Source organism: Equus caballus, chromosome 23, assembly GCF_041296265.1.
Source record: "Equus caballus isolate H_3958 breed thoroughbred chromosome 23, TB-T2T, whole genome shotgun sequence".
NCBI lineage: Eukaryota > Metazoa > Chordata > Mammalia > Perissodactyla > Equidae > Equus > Equus caballus.
Window position 1 is genome coordinate 46522455 of NC_091706.1, and position 21983 is coordinate 46544437.

The 21983-nt window shown below is 37.7% G+C and overlaps 1 protein-coding gene across 16 annotated transcripts in view; it reads right to left on the minus strand.

Moving 5' to 3' along the window:
* MPDZ (multiple PDZ domain crumbs cell polarity complex component) overlaps positions 1 to 21983 on the minus strand; it is a 155044-nt gene that overhangs the window by 1457 nt on the left and 131604 nt on the right. For all 16 annotated transcript variants that reach the window (XM_070248691.1, XM_070248688.1, XM_023627359.2 and 13 more), the window contains 14 exons: positions 17709 to 17801; positions 17544 to 17618; positions 16236 to 16410; positions 14119 to 14264; positions 13301 to 13384; positions 12912 to 13105; positions 11345 to 11492; positions 7768 to 7854; positions 6771 to 6861; positions 5833 to 5876; positions 4851 to 4973; positions 3476 to 3580; positions 2806 to 2918; positions 1799 to 1922 (listed from right to left, as the gene is read on the minus strand). In XM_070248691.1, coding sequence (XP_070104792.1) covers positions 1799 to 1922; positions 2806 to 2918; positions 3476 to 3580; positions 4851 to 4973; positions 5833 to 5876; positions 6771 to 6861; positions 7768 to 7854; positions 11345 to 11492; positions 12912 to 13105; positions 13301 to 13384; positions 14119 to 14264; positions 16236 to 16410; positions 17544 to 17618; positions 17709 to 17801 — 1602 coding nt within the window. The remainder of the gene's footprint in view (positions 1 to 1798; positions 1923 to 2805; positions 2919 to 3475; positions 3581 to 4850; positions 4974 to 5832; positions 5877 to 6770; positions 6862 to 7767; positions 7855 to 11344; positions 11493 to 12911; positions 13106 to 13300; positions 13385 to 14118; positions 14265 to 16235; positions 16411 to 17543; positions 17619 to 17708; positions 17802 to 21983) is intronic.

Sequence of the window (21983 nt, forward strand, 5' to 3'; positions counted from 1 at the left end):
AGCTACACAACAGAAAAAGCTCTAAACCACAATGTAAATTGCTCTGCATGTACACACACATTGCTCTCCATGCTCCATGGGTAGTGTACAGCCTTTAGGCAATGATAAACATCCACAAAGGAGGCCTTTCTCTCCTAAATGGTTTTAGCACTGAGATTACAGTTTGAGAGAGAATTTAGCAGTCAACAGATTAGTTGGATGGTTTTTCGGCTATTCAGCACAGCAGTTGGTGGGAACTCAAATTAATAAAGAATATTTGGGAACTTGCCTAGTAGGAATGATTTTTTATTCTGTAAAGAACAACTACAGAAAGGAGACAAAGAATTAGCAGTTTTATGAGACAAAAGCAGTTTTATAGGACAAGGGCAGGAGGATCATGAAATGCAAAGGCTTGCAGAAGCAGAAAGCCCACGTGCATGTGGACAAGGACAGGACACAGGACAAGGCACAAGGCCTGCTAACTCTAATTCTCTTTCTGTAGCTTTGAAAGGGCTGCTCTAGCTGCTTGGTTCTTTACTTTCTAAGCGTAGATGGAGTCTTCATATTCCTTATGGGCCCTAAATGATTTAAGATAAAACACAGACATTCCTGTTTGAAAAAGAACCCCATCTTAAAGGCACACTTATAGTAGGCAATTATGTAATTAAATATAAGATTAAAAATAGGAAAAAGTTAATGAGGAATCCATAATGATGAAATTCTTAAAATATGTTCTAACTAGCATGCCTTAAATAAATTGTTCCAAGGCGGAGGAAAAGGACGGTCTGACTCTCCTATTCACTGGCAAATGCTGTCTGTATTTTTGGACATACCAAGGACTTTAAAAATCTCAGAAATTAAGCCTATAGCTAGACTGCTGTAGATAGAGCACTTTAAGTTGGTTAAAAATAGTCATTTTTTTCAAAATAATAGAATGAAACCTTCATAGGTGGGCACTTTAAAGGACCATAGCACTGAAGCCCCTGTATCAAGTCTTTTAATAGGTTTGACATAAGTTTTGTTCCTTTGCACTGGAACATTTTGAGATTCTGGATTTTCTCCAGCAGGAAATTTTGTTCGATTCTGTAGTTCCTGAAAAAATATCTTAACAACATATTAACAATAATTATATGGGTTTAAATTATTTTAATAACTTCACAAATGTTGCAATAACTTTATTCTTATTCTAAACATTCTTAAGATAGAACCAGTTACTATATGATTACAGCTATATACAAATGGCTTTTTTTAATTGAATGCTGATTGCAAACAGCTAATTTATTGTAAGTGACAGAGCTACTAGATACTCTTCAAATCTTTTTAGCAGTTATTTTTCTATTCCATTCAATGAAATTAAACTTGTAAAATAAATGCCCAATTAGTTAATCTGCATATGTATTTTAGGTACTTTTCTGTGCCTATTTTACATTTGACATCAAAAAATAAGACACGCCAGAGCTCTACAGCACACACATATTTAAAATGTCCTATTTTCAAAAGAAATTCACTGATATGCAACTTGTTTTCAAGGGGGAAAAAATCAGGCCTTACTGTCTAAATAAGGTTCATTAATATTTTTACATATATAGCCAAGAGTTTCCATGGAATTTCAATTTGAGTCTATTTTTCTTTAAACATAACTAAACCTCATATTGGGCAAAAATATTTAGTGACTTGTTCCTGTAGGGAGTTCCAAAAGAAAATGATCAACTGTTAACCATTTGGCGTTTCCTCAGGCCATAAACTAATAAGCCAGCTGCTGACCACCATTAATGAACGTTTAGCGGGGAAAAAGGGTGGTTAAAATTTGCAAACTTACCTTTGCAAACACTGTTTTAACATAAATTGGTAAGTCTCCATGAGGGCTGCCGTATCCTCCTACTATACTGAAACCCAAGCCATCTGGTCCTCGGTCTAGCATAATAGACTTACACTGAGGAGGTCTACAGTTAGGGAAGGAAAAGAGTTTTTGGATTTTTAAAATATATATATATATATATATACACACACAGATATCTTTGTGAATCTGTAAGTTATGAATTATCTGACATGACCAAGAGCTAGTATAATTCTCTGTGTTAGTGATGGTGAGTATACTATGGATATTTTTGGGATGTTTAAATTGTCAGTACATGCTGTGCACAGTATTTTAAATTTACAAAATCTAATGAAATCCTACTTAACACCCTAATTCTATTTCTCATTTACAGCCCCTTAAACTAACATATTCATGGCATGTTCTTGTTGCAGGGAGTAGCCCCTTCTTTTTCCAGTGTATTTAAAGTGAGAGGGCAGAAGTGCAGAGGACTAGCATGAAATAAGTCATAACGTCAGCATCCCCAAGCTCAGAGAGAAAAATCGATTCTAAGCAATGTAAAAGCTGCATCAAATTATTTAAAAATTCTAATAAGCTCCTCTCTTCTCCTCTCTCTATGTTCTAATTCTATTGTACTCAAGTGTTGGGCAACTGTAAAATTCTTTTAATCAAAACGATGATTTACTAAATGAGAAGGCAATGTTGGAATTTTTAAAAGGATAGATTTGACTTGTTCCATGTCACATAGGGTAGTGACATCAAGACTAAAATGTTCTCCCAAAAAACTCAGAGCTGAAATGTGGGAAGGGTAGTGGCATGCATGCATGTCTGTCTGTCTATTTATCTATCTGCTACCTACCTACCTACCCACCTACCTTTGATGAACTAAATCCAAGCCCTAATTATTGAAGAGTTTAGAAACACTTGATTTTCGTATTTCATACTTCATCTCCTATTATTTCATGTTTATGTGAGTAGTAGGGATAAAAAACTAACCCATGTGAGCTCACCCTAAATCATCCTGAAATATGCTGCTTGATGTCAGCCCAGTGAAAGAAAGACTAGAATTGGTGGGTTCCTGCTGATGGCCTGTGACCACACTCACATCTCCTCCAGCAACCACCTGTATACAGGAGAAATAGAGAAATACACATGTTGCTAGGGAGAGATCAGTAATTTTTCTTGCAAAAGAGCATTTGCATTAAAACGTGTATTTTATCGTCCACTGATTCATTTCTGCTAACATTACACACAACTAAAGACAAAGAAATTTCACAAGGCCCAGAGGCCTCTTCAATCGACAGTAAAAATACTAATTCAATTCTACAAAGTTCTTTGATGCTTTTCAAACACGGTCTCATATGTAATTATTTTTTAAAGATCTTTAGAATACAAGCCACTTGCTCACACCAGTTAAAATTTTAGCAATTAATCATTTACTTCTAAGACCTTGTATTTTTCCCCCCTTAGATATAAAGTATGAAACAATAAATGCATCAGGATAAAATGTGACAGAATGTGTTTGTATGTACTTTCTTGGAACTCTCAATATAATCATTTATGTTCAAGGGAAATATTAAATAAAACCACAGCAGGAGATTTAATCATTTTTACTGCTTTAACATCAAAGCTCATATGTCCTCAAGCTACCCATATTCTGAATGCTGCTTGGGATCTCACCTGCATTTCAACGGAGCCAGAGGCACTTTTCAGTAAGTTAACTGCTTGGGTGTGAGTCATCCCCTCAGTGGACGTGCCACAGATAGTGACAATTCTATCCCCAACCTGCAAGGGAGAGGAAGAAATAGCCATCTGCTAAAGCAGCCATGAAGAGTGGGACACTGAGACCTAACAGTCCCTTCCGTACCTTCCACATGACACATATACTGCTATCAGTAACTGAAATACAACCAAGGAAACCACTAATTCCAAGCAGCAGCCACCATGAAAAGAAGCTGCACATAATGACTGAGTTCCATAATCTCTAGGGCAAGCGGGGGAATCACACTTCCCTTATCTTCGTTTCTCCTGCATAAGACATTACTTGCTATTAAAAGAATAAAATATCTGACATCATTTGGAAACCAGAATTTCTCTGGACATTATTATTATACATATTAGACGTGACGCTAAGTCAGGGGTTGGCAAACTAGAGCCTATAGGCCAAGTCTGGCCCACTGCTTACTTTGGTTAATAAAATTTGGTGGGAAGACAGCCATGATTATTTGGCTGCTTTCACAAGGCAGAGTTGAGTGGCTCCGATAGAGACTCATACGTCCCAAAAAGCCTAAAATATTCCCTATCTGGTCCTTCACAGCAAAGTTTTCTGACCTCGGTGCTACGCGCACGATCAGTTTTTAAGTGCCAGTCATGAATTCAGATATCAAGGAGACTGAACTATTCCCGATTTAGGACTATTTAAACTAAGACGTGGTTATGTTTTGAGACCCTTTGTGAGGCAGGAGGCCATAGAGTTTACTTTATAGAGACTGAGTAACTTTAATGGAATATTCCCACGACTTCAGAGCTGGAGAGTTAGCATAAATTCCACCACGGCGCTCTACATGCGCACAATCCCTCAACTTTGAAGCAAGTTTTGTTTAGTTTTACAAAATTACAAGTCATATTTACATTAAAATTCTGCAAATTTGATAATCAAATGCAACACAAATAATAATTTTCAATTTAATAAAGTTAAAGCAGCATTTCAACCAATGAAACGTAAGGAAAAAATTTCACCTCATACTGGTGTTCTGAGAATACTTTCTGTTTTCTTTTAAAATCTTCCACAGAGTTTCAAACAAGTAAAAGGTATTAAGAAACAACTGTAAATCTTTACATTTCATTTACTTGCAAATTTGCATACATCTGCAAATTCTCCCCTCTGAATTTTCTCCATCTTTTACTCAAAGCAAGCTCTGCTGTGGCTGGCTTAGCTGATTTGAAAGCAAATACAGACATTTTAAAACTGCCTGCAACAGGTGGCCAGATTCAAAGGGTTTACGAAAACTTTTGCCAGATTTGTGAAGGCTACAGGGCCATTAGCAGAACTTACCCTGAGTTTGTGGGTCTGAGCTGCAACTCCATTCGGGTGCATCATTGCGATAAATACAGGGACGTCACCAAGTGGGCTGCCCACGCCTCCAGCGATGCTGACTCCCAATGAGTCAGTGGGCCCCTGCCAGTGAACAAATAAAACGCTTTGGTCAAAGCGATATTTTTAATTGACTTTTGGTTTCTTTGGCACAACATTCCATAGTTAACTCTGCTCTTCTAGGTGTGAGGGTGGAAAATAAGGCTCAAGAAAATTGCACTACTTTATTTGACACAGGTCCTTAATGTGATTTAGGAAAATAAGCATCTGCTGAGGAAGTAAAAGAAATCAAAACATACTAAATGAAAATCATGCTGTAGGACTGATGGAAAGCAGGTAAGCTGACGGAGTGAAAAGGCTGCAGTTTTTGGAATCAGAGAGACCTGTGTTCAAAGCCAGGAGCCCACACTTACAAACGCTGGGACCTGGAACAAGTCCACTCCTCTCAATGAATCCCTAGATGCTCATTGACAACACAGAGATTCCGGTGCCACCACATGGGGCTGCAGTGAACACGGAATGAAATGGTGACCTATGACAGGTCTAGAGTGCTCAGCACATAGGAACAGCTTAGGAAACCGAAGCTGCTCTTATATTCTCTCTTAGCATGGCTGTCAGAGGAATCTGTTTCAGGAGAACAGGAAAGGTCTGTTGCCAGCAAAGGCTTACTTATCAGTATGACAAGTGAGAGGGGCCGGGCGTTAGTCTGTGTGGGCTTGGGTTCATGCATTTTTGGTGATACAGAATATGCCAATGAGGACTTCTCAAACAAGGTGTTATGACCAGGGAATTCAGCAAAGACGGCATTGTGCTATTTCCACTGCATATAATCCATATTTTATCAGACGGTGCTATAAATTGGTAAGACAGCTCACAGGAAAACACAGATGCAGATACCTCTGAAGTCAACAGAATTTATATTGTTTTCTCTCTCCCAAGTTACCTTTTTTATTTCAACTGTTCTTAATCCCTGTATTTCAGATGCCACTATAAAGGTGAAAAAGATAAAACATGGTTATTACAGCATTCTTTATGTTCAGTTAAACTGTAGGCAATGCCTAGAGCTAGATGGGACTAAATGATACCCTAATTTTTTTAAAGGGGGTGCTCAAAGTTACTAGTACACATGATTAAATCTGTCTTACATAGGAATTCCTTATTTCTCCAGTTGGAAAAATGCAGACAGCATCTCATTTCTTCCTTATTTTAAGCACCGATTATATAACTGCACAATTCACTGTGAGTGAGTCAAAGACAGAACGTGCTTTGGATAGAAAGACACATGTGCACAGCTGAGAGGAATAAAGCCATGGAGGCATTAAAAAGAATCCATGGACTTAAGTGCCTAAATTTCTAGAATATTAGTCACATTGCAAACAGAGAATGCCATATGGTTAGTTTCTTCAATCTGAACAATTTTCAACCAATGCTCCAAGTCAAAAAACGCTCTGCACCATTATTTCATTAATTAAAACACAAGAGGATCACGTTAATTTTCTCAATCAAAATTTTTGCAATCTTCATGGAAAAAGAAGGCTTCATTTAATGGCATCTTCTGATTTACTGGTGTTACACTGAACAGAGAAAGGGCATAAAAATCAAGTACACCAATATGCTTAGTAAGAAAAAATTACAGAGTCCTGATTCTAATGTTTAGTAAGTCTTGTAGGGAAAACATTAAATGGAAAGAGTTGCTATAGGCACAGCTTCATGTCGTTCAGAATTTTTGCCCGCACACGTTTCTGCACTTAAATCTTTAAGATATGGAATGATTTAGAGGAAAGAGAGCTCAGAGGTAAATTAAAACAAGGAAAAAAAATCAGTGTTAATGGCCAAAATTAAAACGAGTAAATCATGCTTAAAATATCAAACCAATCTTACATGCATTCTTCTTTGAGCTACTTTCCAGTGACTCAGATGTACTGGATCCAGAAAGTGGAAAAGTGAATGATGACAGGCTGCCTTCACTCATCTACAAATCATAACAGTAAATTTAGAAAGTTTCGGAAGTAATAATACTCCCTAAATACGACTTATTTCAGAATTCAATTCTTTTAATGTAGCTAGAGAAAAATATCTGTTAAGCAACAGTGGCATTTAATAATTTGAAGGGAAACAAACAGTTTCTACCTATTTTTTTTCTTTTTAAGGAAGAATTTGCCTAGTGACATAAATAAACTGAAGATAAAAGGATGGATGAAATTGATTCCAACCGACCTAAAATTTTAGTGGATTTTTCATCATCTCATTCCAACGAAAGCTCTCTAAATTTAAACTGAAGTTGTACATAGATGGGGACTTCAAAACTGTAGAATCAGGGTCAGTGAACAGGAAGCTAATGGTGGTCAATAAGCAGTGAGTGGGCGGTCTTTAAGGACAGGTTGATGAAAACGAGCTGCTGTCATTCTGATGACAAGACTGAGGAAGGGGGCTCAGCAGGAGACGTGAACCATGCAGCGCCATATTGTTACACATGGTGGCGAGCAGCTACAGCTCACTACCTGGGATTGTTTTCAGTTGAATTTTGATTGATAAATGTTATAAAATACTTAAAAAATATATTATCTTGGTAGGCTTTACATATATTAATTGGTTCTTTTGAGATTATGGAAAAAGAATCACATCAGAAAAGAGGAATGCTTGAAATTAAGTCCCTTAGAATGACTTACAAACTACTCAAGAGCTACATCTTGCTCTCCTGTCCACTCTCATCTCTTGCTCTTCCCTATCTCCAATTCTGCACCTCAGTCACTCTGCCAAGCTGCCACAAGGCCAGGCCCGTGTACAGGACCCTGGACACAGACCCACAGTCACAGCATCTTTGAGTTCCTTTTGGTACGTGAACTGCACCACCCTCATGAATCCCACAGCTACCCACCTGGCTGCTTTGAGAAGGCCTCCTCTCTGAATGGAAGGGACCAGCTTTCATTCTTCCGACTTCCAAGGTCACTGTGCCTAGGGAACACTGCAGGAACGAGAGTTTTACGGAAATGTTTAACTAAAATATTAGTCATCTCTAGGAGTACATTTTAGTCTTCAGGACAGAGTTTTTGAAAGGCATCTTCCTTTTGGAATCTCCATAAGGATACCTCCAATCCTTAATAGAGAGAGGCTTTTCTAAAACATTAAAACTAATAAAAATAATAACAACAAGCAGCAGCAGCAACACCACCACATGACTGTCTTATTCCCTCATGATTTACATGGAGACTGTTTCTGCCAAGGCAAAGATAAAGTGAGAATTGAGCAATTATCTCATGAAACACAGTGACTTAGAGAAGCCAAATGAACTAAATAACTCAGGTTTTAAAAAACAAAACAAAAACAATAAAACAACCACTACCACAACAGCATGCTTTGCCTTTAATGGCAGAGGGACTTAGAGAATTGAGTAAGCTCTCTATTCCCACACTGCACTTGAATAGACCTATTATACGCTACTTAAATAAGCCATATTGCTATAAACACAAAACAAGAATTGAAGACATTTTCCCTGTGGCCCTTTACGAATAAATCATAGACATGCAAGAAATGCTGCATAGTCTAACATGGAAGGAGCACCATGAGGTGTGTGAGATCCTGGGCTTTTGGAGTCAGAGACCCTGGTTTAAATCCAGACTATGTGATTTACTAGCTGTATGACCTTAATAGATGTTACCTTGACAAGTCTTTTACTCTGCATTTTTAAAATGGAGACCAAACTAGGTTGTTGAGATAAGTAAGAGAATCTATGTACAATGCTTTTGAAAGTGCCTGGTGCAAAGTATTATTTACACAAATATTGGGCACTAATATTATCATGCTGCTTCTGATGGGGTACTGAGGGACACGTTACTCATAAACACGTGGATAATAAATCAAATTTTGAAAGGTCAAAACTTGACTTGCAATATCCATAAGTTGTTTGTTTGCTTGTTTGTGTTTTTGGGGGGGCCAGGAACTTTTCAAATCCTTCTTGAACCTATTTATATCTCCAGCTTACGGAACTGCAGAGCTTAACAAATTCCACACAGTAATCATTCACTGTGTACTTATACCTCTTTCACCTACCTACAACATATCTCTTCCAAAGTTCAAGGGTATCTATTATTATAAAATTTTTTAAAGTTAAATTTTCCATTATAAAAGCAATTCATCCTCAAAAGAAAATTCTGAAAATAAAATGAAAACAGAAGGAACACAGAGGATCCTATAATTCCAAAAATCATCTCAAAATTATTGTTAAAACACTTAAGATTTTATTTTACATAGTTGTTTCTACACTGTAAATACAATTTTATCTCACATTCGCTGCTATGTTTTTCCATTGTTAATATAGTTACCATGAACATTATTTTAAACAGATACGTTTGCCACGCATCTCTGCTATATTTACCAAAGTTTATAGAGTTTTGTCAACTGTGTTGCTTCCAGTTTTTCTATTATTACAAATAACACTCCAAAAAACCTTACATACATGAAGTTTTTTGTGTATTGAGGATTACTTATGCAAGATTTTTAAATGAAAGTTAAGTCAAAACAAGGACAAGTAGTAGCAGCAGCTATAAACAGCAAAGTTATACAAATACTTAAGGCTCTTATTATATACTGCCAAACTGGTTTTTCAAACGATGGTTTAACTGGTTTTAAAACTGTTATTATATGGATATTCCTTCTCTTTCAGATGTACCTATCTTACAGAGTCAATAATCATTTTAAATTTATGTCCAAAGGAAGTTACTTCTCCTTAAAAAAGTCTAACTACTTTTTGAAAATTCATATCTCTAACAAAAAATCATAGATTTCAAGTGTGATTTACTAATAACTAAAGCGATACACCTATTCACACACCAGATCTTATCCAAACCACAGAGGTTACTAACAAGAGGATCACTTGAAAATCCCTCCGTGAAGCCCAGCCACTGAAGAGGAACCCACTAGCATCAGAGATCTTTGGCAGCTCTCTTGCTGTCATGAAGGCTCATGTTATTTAACATGCCTCACATGACATGGGTATAGATGGTGACTGTTTTCTAGTCAACGCTGAACTATATACTTCACGTCATAAAAACATGTGCTAGGTAAGAAAAACAATGAGATAAGCACCGCTTTATTTATTTGTAGGAACACACATTCCCTTTAGAAATTGGAAGATTCCCATAGGAAATATGCCTAGAGTCCCAAGGGTTGTATTTTTAAGTGACTATTCTGTATTTTACAATTTCTTTCTAAAATGAGACTGGCTCTGCATTTCCCATCAGAAAACGAGTCTTGATGGAGAGTTTCCTTTGGAGGAAAACGATTTCACAATGTAAAACGTACTTAAGACTAGAATGATACCTAGGGATGGGGGCCTATTGTTGAGATAATTCCCAGTGAAAGTACTGCCAGGTAAATCTGCATTAAATTACTTACTTTCATTTCATAAGGATGACCCATACAACTTCGAGTGAGAGTGTGTGTGTGTGTGTGTGTGGGAGTGAGGGAGAGAGGGAGAGAGGGAGAGAGGGAGAGAGGGAGAGAGGGAGAGAGGGAGAGAGGGAGAGAGAGGAAGATTGGCCCTAAGCTAACATCTGTTGTCAATCTTCCTCTTTTTGCTTGAGGGAGATTGCCGCCGAGCTAACATCTGTGCCAATCTTTGTCTATTTTATGTGGGATGCAACTACAGTATGGCTTGACAAGTGGTGCTTGGTCTCCGAGCCTGGCATCCAAACCTGCACACCCTGGGCTGCCGAAGTGGAGCACACGAACTTAACCATTATGCCACTGGGCTGGCCTGCCAACCTCAATTTTTAACTGTGAAACTTTAAATATTCAATAGTTTTGAGTAAGAACAAGATTTGGACCAAATACCATCTTCTGTGGTTCAAAAAGGGTAAAATCTTTCTCCCACATTCTTCCTGTCCAAGGAAATATAAGGATGTCAAATTTAGTATGCCCAGAAAAGGGTTACGGAAGGACTGGGACAGGACAGTCCAGAAAGCACAATTCCATCCCCAGAGGTGCCATGGGTGCTCTTCTTGCCTCCTAGCATCTCCCACATGGAGCATTTCTGCCAAGTCACTTTTCAAACAGCCAGGGATGAGACTCTTCACTTATGCCAGAGGTCATAAGAGTAAATCCAAATATCAACATGGATGAACTGAGTAAGACTTTGTTTCTACTTTGTGGTCTGAATATGTGTGTTTCTTTCAAGAAGAGATCCAAACAATATTCATCTTAAGATGAAAGATTTACTAAGATCACAGATATTCAGTTCATAATTCTTATTACTGCTATATATAAAATATAATAAACAGCTAATTATAAATTTATTAGAGATTTATCACTGAAATATAACATCTTACTTATAAATACGTCTTATTTGAGATAACATTTTAAATAAAGAGAATTCAGTACTTATTTTGGTAGCCGAAAGTTAAGTTCTCCTCCTTCTATACTATTCCACAAAATTACTTTTGGCATTTGATTTTCACCTTTAGCAAAGCAGCAACAGCCTCCTGGGTGGCACTGCGGACGTCCTCTCCATTCACCGTTAATATCTGGTCTCCCTGCATCAGTCTTCCGTCAGCGTCTGCAATTCCCCCTTTGACGATGTCTGACACAAATACTCCAGTATCATTTCTGCAAACATCATTTTGAATTTCACCATTATTATTTTTTCTAGTAAGTAATGCAATGCTCATTTAATGAAAAGCTAATACGTTTTAAACTGAAAATTTTACTTCCATTTTTGTGACTTTAAAAGTTTTATTGTTTTTAGCAACACTGAGGCAACATTATTAGAATTAATTTTTTGTAATAGCTTATTTCATAGCACTTCACAGGTTAAATAGACCTTTCATAAGCATATTTATTCTTCGACAATTATAAACTGAGTAGAAGTGGCTACTATTATTCTCGTTTTATGGGTCACACAGCTACTAACTGGCAAAAATGGGACTTAAGAGTCAGTCCTTAGATGCTAAATCTATTGTTCTTTCTACACCACAATGAATCCTTGAATGAATATTGACCTGTAGCTACATAAATATGTTGCTATTATCATCAACAACCTTAAAATTATTGGAAATAAAACTTAAGTACCATTGCTATGGTGTCTTTTTTTAAACCACTATGGATCTAACTTTCACACAAGACAGATTTAAGGAAAAAGAACAAATACTAATCTTATTCCAATTCTCCTTTCTTTCACAAAATAGTAAATAACCCAACAGCTACTTGTTGAGATACAATGATAACTACAATGATAAGTAGAACTATTTAATGACAGCTGAACTGCATCGCTTGTTCTTGACAAGGTCATGATCTCAAACGAGCCACTTCACCATCTGATCCTCTGCTTTCCCATCTTTAGCATAAAGGTGTTGGAACTTGCTGGATTATGTATTTGTTCATATTACTTATACATAAATATTTCAATAAAGTAGGTACTGAATTTACGTGTATTCACCACTCTACCACGCCAGCCTCTTACTTTATGCTTTCTGTTCCCTTCTGATGGCATGTTCTTGCTCAGGCTGACCTTTCTCCCTATATAGCCTCCACTTCCCTGTAATAGATCAGCATCATTTACCACTTTTAGCCTCAACTCAGGCACCTCTTTTTTGGGAAGTTTTCCTAATCTACTTTCCTTAAATAGGGTCACTTGGTCCCTTTATCCCTTGCTTCTATGGCTCCTCCACATTACGCTGTTTCTATTACTCAACAATAGAACCCTTTGTTGCAAGAATATAGTTAATTCTAGTTCATAAAACTGAGTTTTTTCAGGTCAGGAACCATTTCTACTTAACTCTGTTATCCAGAACCTATGGTATTTCCTGGCACATGGCAGGTACTCAAAACACACCAAAGGGCTTTTCATTTAGTACCTTCAAAATCCTGCAGAATAATGAGTTAAAAAATTCAAAACCAACATCTTTTGATACTGCATTACTAAGTGGGCTGACGATAGCTTTCTACAGAACAGTAGCACTGATAAAGTTTCTACACTGCTAGTACTATTTACCAAAAGGTCATTGGGTTTGCCCTCTTCAGTCATACCTTTTACCAACAATACTTAATCCCAGGCCTTTCCCCGGTTTCTTCTGCAACTCAACGGTGAGCGTGTCATACACGTCCTCCTCTTTGTATGGGGCTTCATCTCTGTAGAGCGTCAGGCGCACTCTCTGTGGTGTCTGTCTCAGGACATTTATTGCTTCATCATGGGTGGCCTTTCTCAAGTCAATGCCATTCACCTGTTTAAAGATGGGACACTGACTGTGAGGAACCAGTTGAGTTAAGCAAAGTGAAGAAAGAGAGGAAGAGAAGGAGGAGAAGGAGGAGAAGGGAGAGAGGGAAGGTGGGAGGAAGGAGGGAAGAAACAAAGACCACTTTCCCCAGAGTAGCCTTTCCTTTGTTAACGTAAAGGTCAAATACACAGCATTCTGTACCTCTAAAATCTGATCTCCAGCCCAGAGTCTTCCATCTTTACATGCTGCTCCTTCTTCATAAACTTCATGGATGATAATGGCACCCTAAGGGCCAAAACAAAACATACTCATGCTTTATCCCACTCTCCCTAGGAACAGTGAGCTGAAACGGAGTCAAAACATACTGTACTTTTTGTAGACAGCAACAAGGGTTATACACTCATTGGATCCATATGTGAGTCACATCAAAATTCAAAGAAAAGTATAACAACACAATTTTTGCTAAAAGGCTCAAAGAAGCCTATACTGCTTTCTAATGATAGGGAAGTTTAAAGAAAAAAATTATAAAATACAAAATTATACACATACATGTAACAGATATATATATCACCCTTCCTATCAGCAAATGAAATTAACAGATAGACATCACCTTTCCTATCCACAAAAGAAAGAATTAGATTTTAAAAGTAATTTTGACATTTAGAAAATTCTGTCTACAAATTATCCAATTTTTCAGACTCTTCTCAATATGGGTCAAATCCAACCATACTCAGTCAGTAAAAAGTAAATTAAATATGGCAAAGACTGGGGAACTGACAGAAGTATTTTGAACCTAAAAGTCACAATCACTAGTGTAACAGAATCTTATTGAGTCAGTATTGGCTTATTCAATATAAAAAGCCCTGTACCCCACTGAATATATGCCATACAAATTAAAATAACGATGAATGATACATTTTTCTCAGCCTTTATTATTTAATAAAACTGATGGAAATCTGCTGATAATGATCTCGATGAAGGGGCCATCTGTATATCTGAATTGCCGGGTGTGTCCTCACCAGCAGTGTGTCAGAACCCCCAACGATGCTCAGGCCCAATCCTGTTCGCCCTTTAGATATCTCAATTGTTGTTTCACAGCCTGGGATAATGGGGCAGGTTGCAGGATCAGAAGCAAAGACTGCTGGCGTTGATGACCTGCTTGTACCTAAAAATATGTTAAAAATGAAACAAAATACAAACAAGAATTGATTAGAAGGCATATCCATCAAACTCACCACATTGGTTCCTTTGGGAAATGGAGCAGGGAAATGGGTCCAAGATTGGGGACAATGAAGACTTCACATTTACCTTAATCTTTCAGTTATATTAAAAAATATCAAACAAATACGATTAAATCATCATTGTTAATTTAGGGTGGTGGGCACAAAACTACTTTCTGCACTATTCTGTATTTTTAAAATTGCTAGAGAAAATATATATAAAGGAACAAGAACAAAGAGTTGAATTGAACCTCTAGTTTCACTGTGATATTCTGCATTTCACTGGACCAAACAAACTTCACATGAAAATATGATTTGTAAAACTCAGACCTAAGATATGTGGCAGTAACCTAAAAACACATTCAGGGAACACTGCAAAACCCAAAGCACATTGGTAATTCTGGTCATGGTGACCACCTTTAAGGGCTTTTTATGGTTTTGTTTTGGTTTTCCTTTCTTCTTATCCTAGAGCACCTCTTCTTATGTAATCAAATCTGAGCACGTACGCACCTGGATTTAATATGTGAGTTTATAAAACGTCAAGTGAGACCCACTTGCAATTTCTTTCCTTGCGTCTCACTTGACATTTTATAAACTCACATATTAAATTCTGGTACATATATGCTCAAAATTTAACAGATAAGAATAGGTTATAAGAAAACAAGGAGAATATAATTTCACACCTTGTTTTATGATAGTCTTCATATCATATGTTTTATGATATACCAAAGAGCATATAGAAAATCGCATATTTTGGGAAAGCTGAGACACGTGGTAGAATAGCTTTAGACAAGATGCTCTCTTTTTAGGAAACCAGAGCCAGACTATTTTCCTGCTCCTGAAATGGTAAGAGCAGGTGTAAGATATTTTCTGTAACATTACGTTTTCATTTTTCATATTTTTATAGACAATGCTATTTAGGGATCAAGATAAAACTGAAAAATGAGAACATTCCCATAAAATTTTTTAACACTTCAGTGAATTACCCAGTCTTTCTAAATAAAGGATTACTTTCATCAGATGTGTATGTATTACTTTAAGACTTTTCTGTCCAACTATATTACAAATGTTTTAAACTGCTCTTTCCTTAAAAACCTGTCAAAAGTACTGAATGTTTCAGTTTAGAGCCCAAAAGACATTTTTTTCCCCAATTTCAGAAAAAGCCAATGTGTTTAAGTACTTTTTTTTAATGCTGCAAAGCTTGAAATTTATTGTTCATTAAATACCAGTGTAATTTTTCTCCAAAAGTAACTCAAAGGAATAATTCGCCTCCCTATGCCAGACTGGTATTTTAATGATACATGCAAGTGTCACCCCATGGTCCACACACAACCATTTCATCTACTTTGACAGGATCCACTATTACACCCAAACGACAGGACTCGATCGACTCCGTACACTGTGGCAAAGACTAGCATTTTTAAGAGTTTCTTGTGCCAGGCACTGTTGGAATGATTCCACCAGTGAAGTATTTATCACTACATCCATTTTACAGATTAGAACAGTTGAGGTTTAGAGAAGTTAAATTACTTGCTCAGTATAAAGAATAAAGGTACAAATGATGTTTCTAACTCATCAGTTAGATCCTGGAATCACAGTACCCTTAGCACAAGATCTTCGGAGAGCATAGAGTACCACTCTTTTGTTTAGAGATGAAGAAGCTGAGGCTCGAGGAGGGTGGATGGGTTTCCTAAGACCCTGCGGCTGGTTAACGGACAGCACGCAGATCACCTGCCTAACAGTCCAGCACTCTGTCTTCAAGAGCCCTTCTCTTATGCCATCTTTTCACCAAAGGGTTCCCTGACTACGGCCTTTCAAACAAGGAGCTACATACAGGCAAGTGGCTCCCACGTGGGGACCCTCTGCTGTGTCTGAGTGTGCCAAACATGCAGGACTCACACGAGACCAGCCCTTACTTCGGATGGACTCTGGTTCTGGGGAGCCAGACGGTGGGACCATTGGAGACTGGGAGCTGTTCTTCTTTTCTCCATTGGCTGTACCAGCTGCTGAAGCAATTGCCTGGGAATCTGGATTCTCAGCACAAATGGTAAGTTTCACTGTCGTCTTTGCTGTTTTCAAAAGGCTAATAAACTGGCAGGGTGTTGGAGGGGAGGGGAAACAAAATCCAAAGGGAAATTAGTGGACTTAAACAAATAAGTCACTATTAAAGCTGGAATCTAAAACTATCTATGGCTGAGAGAAGAGTCACAGGCAACTTGTTTCCTTGTCAGGACTTGAGGAGTTAAGAAAGGTTATAGTTTCTCCAATTGCCTGACATTGATTAAGGCCACAGCAAATTTTTACCACTAAAAGAGTAGTTCTGACCATATTCTTCCTGATATAAGTATAGGGCTTCCAATGTTTTACATTTCTAATTAATCTCACCCATTTCTCTGTATCCCTACGATCTTAGAAGATATATGGAGTACTTTACCCATTTCCTGATTCTACAGAGAATATGGAGCAGCTTACTCAAACACTTTTAATAAAATGGAAACTTATGTTCAAAGCAGGATAAGGAAAACTATGCAACAGAAGAATCAAGCCAAATAGAAAGTGAGAACGTAGACATATGGGTTAAAGGATCCAACTTACACAATTATTAAAACTGAATGAAAAATGGTTTCAGCTTCTTGCTAGCCAACGTAGAAATGGAAACATTTGCACTCCAAATCTCAAGAGAAACAGCTTTTTTCCTAGCACTTATATATGAAAGGCCTCAAGTGAGACTCCTAGTAAGTATTATGATAACTTTTGAGGAGGAGGAAACTCAGGCACAAATAATTGTTTAATCCCAATGAAAGTTATACCTTTAATGACGAGTCTTAAAAAATCTGTTTATAAAGCACTATACATAGTGGATATTTATGGGAGCAAACAGTCATAAAAAAATATCCCTTTCGTCTTAACACTAAGTTGACTTTTGTCTAGAAGTTTCAAGTTTTCCCAAGGGAAAATGGAAATAATATTTATCAAAAATGCCCAGTGAATACTGAATTTACCGGGCAACAGAAAACACCTTAATATCACCTTGATTAGAAAATACAAAATAGAAATCGAAGACCAAATAATCTCTTCTCTTCCTTAAGGACATCTGTCCAATATAGTTACATAGCTTTAATCCTCTATGACTGACCACACACACACACACACACACACACACACACTTTAGCCATGCCCAAGCACAAGTTCACAGTACCATTTGCTTTCCTTTGGAAAAGTACCTTTTCAACAGGATAGCCAACAACAACTTCATCATCTATAGCCAAGATCTGATCTCCAACTTTGAGCCGTCCATCCTAAATGGAAACATGGAAGAGTCTGAGTGATTTTGCAGAAATGCTTCCCTTGTCCACCACTGCATGGCAGTGAAAAAGGGAAAGCCTCACCTTGGCTGCCACCCCGTGCTCTGTGAGACTCTTGATGATGACTCCGCTGTGTGTATCTTCCTCACTGATAGCAATGCCCAAACCCCCCTGATCCTAGAGAAATAAAAACGAGAACACTAAGAAACCTTGAGACAGATTAAATGTATCCACATGGAAAGGTATGTGGCCATAACTTTCGAACATCATCTTCTACCCAAGGGCTAGAAAAGCAATTAAAACTGTTCTAAAGTCCACTATTAGAAATCTCTTCTTCTCTTAAGCAAACTTTCAAATCCTTTTAATGGGAATAAATTCTCCTCCATCAAATATTCAAATGTTTTAACTGCTCTCATATGCTTAATATCTCTAGTATCTTTTTTTTTTCTAGAATTCAACTTTTTTTCGTTTTTGGCGGGGGGGGGGCTAGGAAAGATGTGCTCTGAGCTAACATCTGTTGACAATCTTCCTCTCTTTATTTTTCCACCCCAAAGCCCCAGTACACAGTTGTATATTCTAGCTGTAAGTCCTTCTAGTTCTTCTATGTGAGCCAACACCATAGTAAGGCAACTGACAGACGAATGGTGTGGTTCCACGCCCAGGAACTGAACCCAGGCTGCCGAAGCAGAAAGCGCCGAATTGGTAGGCCATCAGGACTAGCTCATATCTCTAGTAGCTTTATCATATATATCCAGTAACATATCTTCAGTAACTTTAGCAAAATATCCAGAGAAAAGAAATGCAGTCAATAATTCAATGAACATAGAACATTTGTGGATTTAGTTTTGTGTAACTGGCTAAGGTAAGTCATTCAAAATCAATCAAAGTATCCTCCTGCTTCCTCTTTCTGGCCTACAGCTTTGAAATAACAACCATGACTGGCCTCCTCATCCCCTTCTACTGCCTTCCTTCAGCAGACAGACTGCAATTACTGCTGCGTGCTTAGTCCTTTCTGGGGTTGAAAACCCAGAGTTGTTTCTCCAGAGACCTGTGTTTTGATTTGGTGCAGAGTGAAAATGCTCTCAACTCTGAGCCCGAAGACCTGCACTGAAAACCTGCCAACGCTAGAGAGCTACACCCACTTTGTCTATATTTTCCACATTTTCTTTTATCAAAACCAAATGTTCAATAATACTGGCTTTTACCTTTCCTTAATGTTTACATTAATAAAATTAAAATAAGGTTTTGAACATTTTCATTCTGGTTGGACCTGGTAACCTTTTTTTCCGTTATAGTTTCCATCCAGGGAAATGTAAAGCAAGAGAGAAGAGGAAATCTTGTCACGATTTCTCTGAAATGTAGACATGAGAGCCAAGCTTGGCATCAGACATTTAGGATCATGCCCACAGTGAGGTAAGGCTTCACCATCCTTTTAAAGATTATCAACAGTGTGGCCGTTCTGAGGTAGATTGTTAATGCCTGACGACTTTCAGACTGTCCCTGTGCATCCCTCTCTACCACCGCTCTCTTTCCAGGTAATCAGTCATGTGTATAAAAGAAAACTGAGTTTTTCAGGTGAGCAGACCTTGGTTCTAATTTACTTTCTGCCTAGCAATAGAAATTTGGATATGCTACTTAACATCTCTAAATCTCAATTTTCTTACCTAAGAAAAAGGAATAATAATGCTACTTAACATCTCTAAATCTCAATTTTCTTACCTAAGAAAAAGGAATAATAATACTTGTCCAACCACGAGCTTGCTGTGAGGATCAAGTGTAATGAGAAACGGTGTGAAAGCTTGATCACTATACAAAAGTGTGGTTACAGCACATACATTCCTTCTGCTTAAAAATCTATAGGATATAATCAAACTTCCTTCAGATAAATTCTCTAAACTCTCCAGGATTTTGAAACTCCAAATCCTGATCTAGTGGTCAAAGAATTAGGCTTAACGAATAGGAAGGTCAACGTGCTACCAACTGACAAAATCCCAATGCCAATGCTGAATGCAGATAATTTAGTGACCCTCTATTTGGATTTCCCACACCAATCATCTTTCCTACTAATACAGAGAAATATTTATTTGAGTATGTAATCCTCTGGATCTACGATGACTGTATATACTCAGTTCTGAGATTTGACTCTATTATCGTCTACTCACTTAACTGTAGTCAGGAAAGCACTTTACTAGTACAGTGGGCTTTTGCTGGTTGTTGAGCATTCATCCTCATCTTACTCCTTACTGTTCAAACTCACACATTTTCCATTAGAATATCCAGCCCCGCCTCCTGCTGCCTCAAACAACACACACACACTCCCTCCTTCTCTCTCTGCCTATGTTTTGGGTGGTAGTTTTAACATATGTTCACAAAATCTTTGATATTCCTCCCTTCAAGAAGGGGATCCTGAGTGTGGGCTGGACTTTTTGACTTGACTGTAACAAACAGTAATGCAGAAGTGATGGTGTGCAATTTGAAAAGTAGGTCAAAAAAAGGCATCCAGGCTTCCTCCTTGCTCTTTCTCTTGGATCACTTGCTCTGAGGGAAGTCAGTTGCCATTTCATGAGGACACTCAAGCAGCCCCATGGAGAGGAAATAAGCCTCATCCAACAGCCATTTGAGTCAACCATCTTGGATGTGGATCCTCCAGCCCCAGGCCAGCCTTCAGACAACTGAAGCCAGAGCTGGCAGTTTGTTGGCAACTACACAAGAGAGTCTGAGCCAGATAACCCAGCTAAAATGCTCCCAAATTCCTGACCCAGAGAAACTAAGAGATAGTAAATGTCTATTGTTTTTAAGTTGCTAAGTTTTGTGGTAATTTGTTATGTAGTAATGGATAAGCAGCTCCAAGGATGGAGTTTGAATGACTTAAGTCAATCGCACAATTCTATTCCCACGGCCATAGTCCCTAGGTCAGGAGTAGGCATGTGATCTGAATTGTTCAATTAGGATGAACCTCAGGACTTCTGCTCAGAATTTTGGGACAGCCACTCTCTGCTCTGAACCCCAACTACATGTGAAAGAAGTAGTACATGACCCCAACTACGGCTGGCAGCCATTCTGAATCTATGAGGAAAACCAGCCTTGGGATAAAGCTGATACTGCGGATGGCTACGCAGGGAGAGGGAAAGAACTGGCTTTTCATGACTATTTTGATGGCTATTGAATCATGGGGTCAAAGGCCTTGAAGATTGCTGACCTGTTACCTGAGCCCATAAATCCCCTTCTCCAATTAAGCCTGATGGAGTAAGTTTTCGCTTTTTGTTTTTTTGCAATAGGTAGAGTCCTAAAAGGAACAAAAAGCTACACATCTGCATGTATAATGGCCCCAATCCCACTTAGAATACTACCAAAATAAATGAGGACATACACATCTATAGACGACTTACTGACAGCAGAAAAGCAGGATGACATATAAGCAAGGATAACAGGGTGTGAGTGTGCATCTTCTTATTTAACTGCTCGACTTCCCACCTTACTTCTGTCACAGTACACACAGTCCTTAACAGAAGAGGATCTGAGAAACGCTGTTCTGAGCTAGTTATTAAAATACCACCACACAGGGAATGTGAGACAAATTAAAGAAATATATTTATGGAGGAACAGTTGTATAATTAAACAGCTAGAAGAGTATAAACAAGAATTGGAAATGGGACTAAGCTAAACAAACCACTATTATTATCGGCAGAACTATTTTGAAGTTGGAAGATTCCCTAAAATTCAGAAGGAAAAAACCTCTTAAATGTCTTTAAGACTTTCACCATCTAAAATCATATGGATGTGAAACATATTTCTAACATATTATGTAAGGTGGTTACCTACTTTGACGTATAGGTACTCTCCTGGGGAAAAATGTACTAAAAATAAATCTTTAATCAAAAATATTTTGTCTGATAAATTGAATTAGCATTTCAGTCAGTTATAGAGGGTGCAGATTATATACATTATAAACTTTCTGTTTATACTTCTATTTCCCATAAAAAAAGGATTAAAAAGAAAAAGGACAATCGACCTGTTGAGAGAGTTTCTGAGGAGTCAAAACAGAACTAGAAATTACTTGTTACTACAGTTCCCATTTTGAAACAGTACAAAAACTATTCTTTCCTTCCTGACTCTCCTAATCCAACATCTTTTCCCCTGTGCATACACTGCATGTAAGCATTCATTCATTCTTCCCTCCCAAATACTTAGTAGGAACTACAGTACACAATACTACATAAGATAATGGGAAAGAAAGTACAAGAATTTCTTCTCTCAACATATGTGCAATTTAGACATACAAAAAATATACCCACATGAAAGTTTACTGCAAGAAACATGCCCTTGGGCCATGCATGGTTATATGACAAATAAAGGAAG